The sequence below is a fragment of the Pollachius pollachius genome (genome assembly GCF_949987615.1).
Source record: "Pollachius pollachius genome assembly, chromosome: 9".
Taxonomy (NCBI): Eukaryota; Metazoa; Chordata; class Actinopteri; order Gadiformes; family Gadidae; genus Pollachius; species Pollachius pollachius.
The window spans coordinates 20,569,280-20,578,419 of NC_136942.1; the positions used below are offsets into that span (position 1 = coordinate 20,569,280).

The 9,140-nt window shown below is 40.9% G+C and overlaps 1 protein-coding gene across 1 annotated transcript; it reads left to right on the forward strand.

The window, feature by feature from the left end:
• The first annotated feature begins 25 nt into the window (after window positions 1-25).
• sema7a (semaphorin 7A (JohnMiltonHagen blood group)) lies at window positions 26-8,792 on the forward strand. Its single transcript, XM_079743908.1, has 14 exons — window positions 26-282; window positions 568-707; window positions 1,056-1,097; window positions 1,203-1,298; window positions 1,444-1,546; window positions 1,716-1,826; window positions 2,069-2,211; window positions 4,978-5,156; window positions 5,427-5,535; window positions 6,074-6,272; window positions 6,436-6,548; window positions 6,637-6,782; window positions 6,933-6,991; window positions 7,135-8,792. The coding sequence occupies exons 1-14, from the start codon at window positions 162-164 to the stop codon at window positions 7,542-7,544; spliced, it is 1,971 nt and encodes a 656-aa protein (XP_079600034.1). The 5' UTR covers window positions 26-161; the 3' UTR covers window positions 7,545-8,792.
• The last annotated feature ends 348 nt before the right edge of the window (window positions 8,793-9,140 follow it).

Sequence of the window (9,140 nt, forward strand, 5' to 3'; positions counted from 1 at the left end):
GGCTTCAGTTTTCGGACGGTGCAGCTGAGTAGACGGCGGCCTCGGCTGTCTGGTGTATTTATGCCAAAGTAATATGCAGAGTAGTTTTGCGCTCCTTGTAGTCACGGCGAAGGACAGAAATAGCACAACATGCGCAATAAAAAAAATAACAAAAGGATGCAATGATGCCTCTTATTGACCTCTCCGTTTTATTATTATTGAACTTCCATCTGACTCCCTATGTGATTCTGACGGACATAACAAACCTGGGACAAGATAAGCCGAGGCGTTTCCTGAACGGAGGTAAGGGTCATATACCAATAGCCTTTTAAAAATTGTAACACACCTCATCAGTATCCTATTTCTAGTAGGCCTAATGGATTTAAGCAACAGAGGTTAAGCTCCGTTAATCTAGTTCAACCATGTAGGCTACAGCGCCCATTTGATATGCTCTCACCGTCCTGTTAAAATTCGGTTTTCATTAAAGGTCTACTAATTTAACATTTCATATGGCAATTGATGCCATAGAGAAAAATATTGTTCTGTTTAATCTCAGGCAAAACTGTTTTTCTTCTACTTTCTTTATAGATACAATTCCTATTCAACTTCAGCATCCAGCCGATCAGAACTTTACCGTATTATTTCTACAAGAAACCAAAGATGTTCTGTATTTGGGAGGCACTGATTTTGTGCTAAAGATTAATGTGGATAGTAACTATGTTATGGAGGTAGGAATAATTAATTATTCTTTAATATGTTTTTTTTTTTAAGCACTCGTCTACTTTAGTGTCCTTTTTGTTATTCTCATACACTAAATATACAAATGTCAGTTTTATATACATTTATTAACCATCCCGTCCTGTTTGGGAAGAAGGTGTGTTTGGTCAACAAGCTACAATGCAGGCAATACTTAAAGGGGCTGTTGACAATGACCTTTATGTCAATATGGCAAGGTCCCGGTCACGAACAGCTGTTGGTGAAAAGAATAACAAAGATGTCTATTTGCACAAATTCTTATGAAGATAAATGTGTGTGTTCACAAAATTTCATGTTTGATTTGTTGTAATCATTTGCAGAAATTTCAATTGAATAAATCAGCCAATGAGGTGTGTTCACAGGTTAGTAGGATTAGATATTATTACAAGAGGGACATTTCCAAAGTTCTGATAATAATTAAACTTTTAATTATTAGCTTAATTCTGGTATAACTCTGTTCTTTATAGGGACCCTGCAGAAATGTCATTACTGTAATCCAAGAATTTCAAGATAGCTTGTTTGTCTGTGGAACCAACGGGTACAAGCCACAGTGTTGGAAACTGGTGAGTATTATAACGTCTTAGATGACGTCTTAGATGATGACGATGTGCTCTGTTAAATGTGTGGGTGGGCCTTTTTTGTTTGCTCTTTTAATTAGCGTAATTTCCCTGTTGTCGGCGGGAGTTCAATTTTCTGTGTTGTTGATAGTATTCCCAGGTGGGCAATCAGTCAAGTGAAGTAGTAGAGAGCTACGAAGGGACTGGGATTTCACCATATGTTTATACACAGAACTGGATCTCCCTGACAGTAGGTATGTGTACAACTCCCTTTGCATAAACACAAAACATTCAAAGTTTCAATATAAAAAGCGGGTATTATTGTGGATTTATTTATATTTTGTTAATTGCACAAACTCACATACTGTCACAACAGAAGAATATCATTGGAAAACAGAGGTAATGAATGTCTGTTATCCTTAGAGGGGGACTTATACGCAGCGGCCCCTTTGGAATACGATGGTAGCTCTCTGCAGTTCAGAAGAAAAGCCGGCAATAGAACTAACGTATGGATGTATGACAAGTGGGTGTCAGGTTAGTATACAACATGACCAGCATATATTTATACTTTCCTTTTAATGTCCCATCAAAGATTCAACCAACATTACCCACCTTTTATTGGTTGGGCAGTCGAATATACTTCAACCCATCTGATTTGAGGCAACTTAAAACTGACATCTTCATCTCCTCATTTCCTCTTTCACTTTAAAATTTATTTGTAAAAAGAGTGGAACTTTCTCCCTCTCCCCCTCCCCCTCCCCCGTCCGTCTCAACAGAGCCCACCTTTGTTGCCGCATCCTGGGTGAGGCGGAACGAAGACCGAGACAATGAGAAGATTTACATTTTTTTGCGGGAAAAGAATTCGGACAGCAGTCCTGAAGCGGACCCTTGGGTCACGAGAGTGGCCAGAGTTTGCAAGGTAATGGACCATCACAGTTACACAAGCAATCATCCTGATGGTGACCCAAGGCGATATTCTGGAAACAGTAATGTTTTTACTGAAACCATTGCACAACATTTTTGTCTTTTTTTGTATTTTTAAATAATTACTTATGTTATCAGTTCTAATTATTATAATGTCACATATTTAAATATGAACACCATTATGGCAACATTATATGGCACGATATCTGCACACTTTTCTTCTTATTTTGATTTAAATTTCAGTTTTTGCACTATTATTGCATTCTGGTATCTTCTGGAAGGTGCTTTAGAGTGCCCCATACCTGCACTATCTCCAGCCCTGCATTGTTTCTTTTATCATGCATTTTTTAAATCGTCATCATGTAATGTGAGACGAGCAGGGAGGTTGTTATTTATTCATCTGATCTAACCGGAAAGCTGAGAGGGCATCAAGATCCGAAGAGGACACTGATACGGAGTATAAATCAGCCTCATTTTCTTCATGAGAACCTGCTGCTGCCCTTGAAACTCATCGTTTTCTTTGCTGATAGAGGCGTCTTTCCACTCCCACCACCTGTACAAACAGAATTGTGGCAGTTTTTCAGTAGGCTGCTGCTAACAAAGCACCTTTTTCAATTCCACTTGTTAGACATGGAGTCTGGTCTCAAACTGCTTTCGGCTCAATCACGCCAACTAAAAACTACTATATATATATATATGTGTGTGTGTATGTATGTATGTATGTATGTATGTATGTATGTATGTATGTATGTATGTATGTATGTATGTATGTATGTATGTATGTATGTATGTATGTATGTATGTATGTGTGTGTGTATATATATATATATATATATATATATTAGTGGTGTCAACAATAATCGATTCGGCGATGCATCGCAATGCGGGGCATGCACGATTCAGCATCGATGCGGCAACGTGCTGTAATCGATTATGTCGCTGTTTATTTTCGGTCATCGAGTGGACAATAAAGTTGTGAAGTACATGCTAAACGGCGGCGCTAGCTAGCACAACAACAACAACAACAACAACAACAACAACAACACTATGGATGGCTGAGGGAGATGACCGTGAAAGACGGGTACGCACAGGGTGCGATTTGCCGGTGGGGATGGTGGGGATTATCCCCCCCTCTGGTTTACACGTCCTACCCTCTGCTGAATTATTTTTATCCTCGGTGGGGATAAAAATTATCCCCCCCACCCAAAGTATTTTCACCATTACATCGTAATAATTAACAACCAAAATACACAGGGTCCGTCTTCATTTTGAAACATTTTAAAATGTTTCTCAAAATTATCCCCCCCTCTGTTTTTTTCACAAATCGCACCCTGTACGCACCCAAAGCTTGGAGAGCGGACATCTGGGCACATTTCGGATTCTACGAAGTTAATGGGAAACTAAACAAGACTTACGCGGTGTGTAAAACCTGCCACTCTAAAATCAAGCACGTTGGCAATACAACTAACTTCAAGAACCATGTTGATCGTTGGCATCCTGAGTTGGCTTCAACAACAACAACAACAACATCAACAACAACACAAAAAAAGTCGACACATCCCAGCCAAGAATTGACGAGTCGCTAGTGTCAACGTTGCCACACAACTCCGAGAGAGCAAAGAGGATCACACGATCGGTGGCATGCTTCATAGCGAAGGATCTACGACCCTATTCTGTTGGAGAAAATGCGGGTTTTCGCCACCTGCTTAAAACAATTGAGCCCCGGTATAAGCTACCGACAAGAGCTACCTTCACTGATTCTGCGCTTCCCGCATTGTACAAAGAAACCAAAGCAAAGGTAATGGGATCCATGTGTAAAGCCAGTCGTGTAGCAGTTGCAACTGATGCCTGGACTTCAGTCGCAACAGAGTCCTATGTAACCATTACGGCACATTACATTAGCGAGGATTGGCAGATTGTATCACATGTGCTGCAGACGAGAGCCGTTTACGAGAGCCACACTGGCGCTCATATGGCGAGGCTACTCTTGGATGTTGTGGAGGAATGGCAGCTAACAGATAAAAGTTCAGGAAGTGCCTTGTCTTAGAGCTGCTATTTTACTGTGTGTAAAAAACCCCACTTATGGTCACTGCTGGAGAAAGTTGGCTGTTATTGCTCTATTTAAATTCAAATGGTTCTAAAGCAGAGAGAAGAGAAATATTTCTCATTCAAAGCCCTGAAAGCAGTGATTTATGTTTTCTTTTTCAGGTTTGAAAATGCCATATCCAATACCCTGTACCGTTTAATTTTATTTAATTTTATGACATAGCAGCCAATAAAATCGGTTGTTATATCTGACTGCTTGTATTGCCTCGTGATTGATGAAAAATGTGCCTTATTGTGTGCAGTAGAATTTTGATGCATCGCAATGCATCATACAATTGAATCGAATCGTTACCTGGTGAATCGTAATCGTATCGAATCGTGGGGCAGTGTCAATGCACACCCCTAATATATATATATGTGTGTATATCCATGTCTACGTACACACACATGCACACGCATTTGAAAAGGCACTGTTACAACCCTGATATATATATATATATATATATATATATAGGGGTACATAGGGTTAATTACGAGTTGCTTGGATATAAATATTTAAGTAACAAGAACCTTTTAGATATGGAAGTTTCCACCTTTATTCTTCCTCATTCCTTGGTGTGGTTTGCACAGTGCAATAATTAAATTATATATATATATATATTATAAATATATAACTATTACCATGTTCCTTTGCCATCCGCTGCTGTTCCTTCAGGTGGATGAAGGCGGCTCAAAGAGATTCTTCCAGAACACGTGGACGTCTTTCCTAAAGGCTCGGCTTGTGTGTGGCTATCCAAAGGACTCGCTCTACTTCAACCACCTCCTAGACGTGTATGTGTTGCACGCAGACCACTGGCGTGACAGCAGGGTGTACGCACTCTTCACAAGCAGCTGGTGAGAGAATCCCCCCGACCCCCTAGTATCTGTAAACATCCACCTGATAAAAACACTGACACGCAACACACCTCAAGCTGAAGCAATTCTTGTCTCACTAAAGTGACACTTTGTCTGTAGTATAGATTATAATGTCACTTTAGTGTGACTAGAAGCCATGCTATAGAGTATAGCATGGCTGAGATGCAGTGCTGCATCCGGCTAATGCGTAACACTTCAGAACTATTTCATGCTCCGCTCGCTAACTCATGGAATCAATTAATATTTCAGGAATTCTACAGCAGTGTGTGTCTATTTGATGGCAGATATTGATGACATATTTGAGAAGTCGAACTTCAAGGGTTATGAAGGAGTCATTCCCGACCCAAGGCCAGGAACTGTAAGGGTATTTTACTCTTTGGATTTTGTTTATTACCGCCAATATTTACTCTTTGGGGAATTATTGCACTGTGCAAACCACAGCAAGGAATTAGGAAGAATAAAGGTGGAACTTGCATATCTAAAGGGTTCTGTTACATGAATATTTATATTCTAGCAACTCATATTTAAACCTATAAACAGTAGTTCCTTATTTAGTTCCAAATCTTCTTGTGTCTAAACAAAGTGCTGCCTAAGGAAGTGGTATCTAGTGTAGTCTAAGCAGGGTTATAACTCTCCTCTCAGTAAAATGAGTCAGGATTAATCAGAATGTCAGCAAGGTTGTTGGCAAGAATTATTCAAGGAGGACACAACCACAAAGTATTTTCCCCTGTCTCAGGCGATTGGTCGACAGCACCATTCATGCCCAATGTAATCAGTTACACTGAGTGAAACAGTAAACAGGTTTTACCCTTGAATCTTCCTGGTTTCTTTCCTTTTTATCGTTTGCATGCTGCCCATCTAAACTACGGCTATCCTGTGCCCACGTTGTATTCCAGTGTGTAAAAAACAGCCGGGGCCTACCGTATGCAACGTTAAACGTGGTAAAGGACCACTCCGAAATGAGCGAGTGGCTCCACTCCTCCATACACCCACTGGCTCCCTTCTACGTCAGCAGTTACAACTACACAAAGCTGGCTGTGGACCGCGTGAGAGCCGCCGACCAACGCACATACAACATTCTGCTGCTGGCCACAGGTAGGTCACCTCAGTGTGGATGGACAGCATGGAAATGACTCACTGTAGTCCGGAACATTGTTCCGCACATCATTTAAAGTCCTGGTGATTGAGAGTGCTTCCCAGACTAATTATTTTCACATTTTAAGTTGTTGTTGTGTGTGTGTGTGTTCTATTTCTACAGACACCGGTAAAATCCATAAGTGCTTAGAGCTTGGTTCGGATATTTTCATCATTTCAGAAACCCATCTCTCCAACCGCTCATCCATTCAGTCAATGATACTTTCCTCCAAGAAGGTGTTTTGACTGTGTTTTTTTTCAAACAGATGCTTTAATTAAGAGGGCTGTCTCATTTAATGAAAATGTCTTTAATTCCTGCCTACAGAAAAAGCTGATAGTAAGTTTTGCAGAGGAGGTCTTTAGCCTTGACCTCCGACAGTGTCACCACTACAACAGCTCCTGTGCAGAGTGTGTCCTCTCCAGGGACCCGTACTGCGCTTGGACTCAGAATGGATGCACATCAACCATCATGTGTGTTGAGTAGGAACTCCACTGACTGCTTAATCAAATTTCCACTTCCCAGAATAATCTGTGAATTTGTCACACATTATTCTAAGTAAAGTTATCCCCGTTGAACAAGACCAGCAGGACTATGTCTGATGAAAGCCTTTGCTTCCACAGGGGGGGTATTCAAAATATAATGGAGCAAACAATGGGTGTTTGTACAGCAGCGTTTGATGGTAAGCTCTAATACCATATTATCACATCAAGGAATTATCATCTGATGATATATCAAGGGCATCCTGACACACACACACACACACACAAACACACACCAAAGGGTCTCTTCCACCCCACCCCCTCCATGTTCTTTCTCATCTAGAGCAAAAGACACTCAACGAGAACAGAAAGGAAACGGTGCCCGTCTCCCCAGCAGTCTCCAGGGCGGACCACGTGGTCCCGCTGGGCGTTCCCCTCTACCTGTCTTGCCCAATAGACTCGTACCACGCCACCTACATGTGGAAGCACGTAGGTGGCGACAGCAGCCCCTGTCAGCAGATGGGGTCCCAATGCCTGCACCTCATCCCGGCCCTGGAGTCCGGCAGCTATGGCCGCCACCAGTGCTTCTCCCAGGAGCAAGGCCACACCAGACTGGTGGCAGAATACCAGCTCACCATGCAACCCGCCCCGGACCCCATAAACCACAGTGAACGCATTATTCCTGTGTGGCGTGTTGATTGGGTCGTCCTGAGTGTAGCCACTGCGGTGGTTGTTGCACGGCTTGGTGATTAGGAGGAGCCCCAGAACAGCAACGCAATCGCTTGGTTGGATCTTGGTTGGAAGCACTTTCCATTGTTATTAATAGAATAATACCAAAGAGGGTGTGTGTTGCGTGCGCGTGTATGCAATAATATGAGAATAACTTATTTACTTAGTCGTCTTTTGGAAACAAGGTTAAAAAAGGGCTTCTCAAGATATCATTTTTTATTTATAACATTCTCAGGCAAGTCATTCCAGAACTGGATTAATTTTCCTAAAGCGAACATGCATTTTGTATGACCTTTTTTGAATTCCCAATTGCCTGTGTTTTCCCTGCTACTTTTTCATCTCGCCAGCCAAATGGCCACCCACTTCCTATGATACAATCTTTGAGGTCCTTTGAGGTTGAGGACAGGATTCAGATCTTTGTCTTAATTGGCTTTCAACCCCGCCCTGTCTGTATTTTTCACAGAATAGTCAATACCGGTTAATGAAAACATTCATTCTCATTCTAATTTTTAACTCTGAATATGCTTTAAAATGAATTCATCATATATCTGTAAATTATACTATATTTAGTTTATTATATTTTAGTTTATTTATTTGCAAAAATGAGAATCAAACAGCTTATAAATTAACTTTTAAAAAATTACCGCAGGACCGCAAACTGCTTAGCATCCAAGTGTCTGAGCCTCACCACAGAATGACATGGCACTGGAAGGCACCGCTTGCTAAGCATGTATTAGTCCTGTCCTGCTGTTGGCAAAGAATGGTAAAAGAATGGTTATGGGTGGCATAAAGTCAATGATGAAATGAATTCAAAGGAAAATGCAATATAGGTAACATCCTAACTAGGCACCTAGATTTGGCAACAGTTCAAGGAATCATTGTTTTAGTGGTTTAATTGATAGGGACGATGCATATTTATTAACATTACTGTTAAAAAACACCATGTTAATATGCCAGAATTATTAAAAATAAATACTTTTCATCTGCAGTCCCCCTTGGATTCCTCCTTGGTTGGTGTAGGACATCATATACAGATCAACGTAAATTGTCTCATCTTTTTAATAAACACGTTACAGCTAAGTGACATGCAACTGTCAAGGTGATGAACAGTGCAGTTGATCATTGTCTCACTTAGTGATTTTATGAAATCATTTTCAATACTATTTAATTGATTACCGATTCAGTTCGATCTGATAACAACCGAACGAGAGATGGCATTTTCCATTGCTTCCATGTGTTGTTTCTTTCAAAATAAAAATAAATCAATTTCAAGAGGTGAAAATCACTACCAGTCGAAACATGAGGGAACATGTCAGGGTTGTCATAACTTCAAAAGCTTAAAAAAGATCCGGGGCTTTTGACGTGAGATTCGGGGCTTCAGTCCCGAAAGCCACCCCCAAGCTCCACGCATGGTAACAGTTATCGTGGCTCTGCCTAGTAAAAAACCATACCAGCCGACACTTTACATATTCTTCACAATATACCATGGAGAGATATCACTATTCCTTACCTATCTATAAGAAATGTAGCCATCTCTTCTCAGGTCACGTAACTCTCCATCGCTCATAAGCCACGCCAATGTTTACTCAGGTTTTATTTCGAGCTCTCTCCGCCTCCCTT

Bases quoted from the DNA above. Each gene is read 5' to 3' on its own strand.
- sema7a (XM_079743908.1), top strand. From the start codon at position 162: ATGATGCCTCTTATTGACCTCTCCGTTTTATTATTATTGAACTTCCAT. The intron at 6,783-6,932 runs GTGTGTTGAGTA...TTGCTTCCACAG, and splicing joins GGATGCACATCAACCATCAT to GGGGGGTATTCAAAATATAA. The intron at 6,992-7,134 runs GTAAGCTCTAAT...TTTCTCATCTAG, and splicing joins TTGTACAGCAGCGTTTGATG to AGCAAAAGACACTCAACGAG.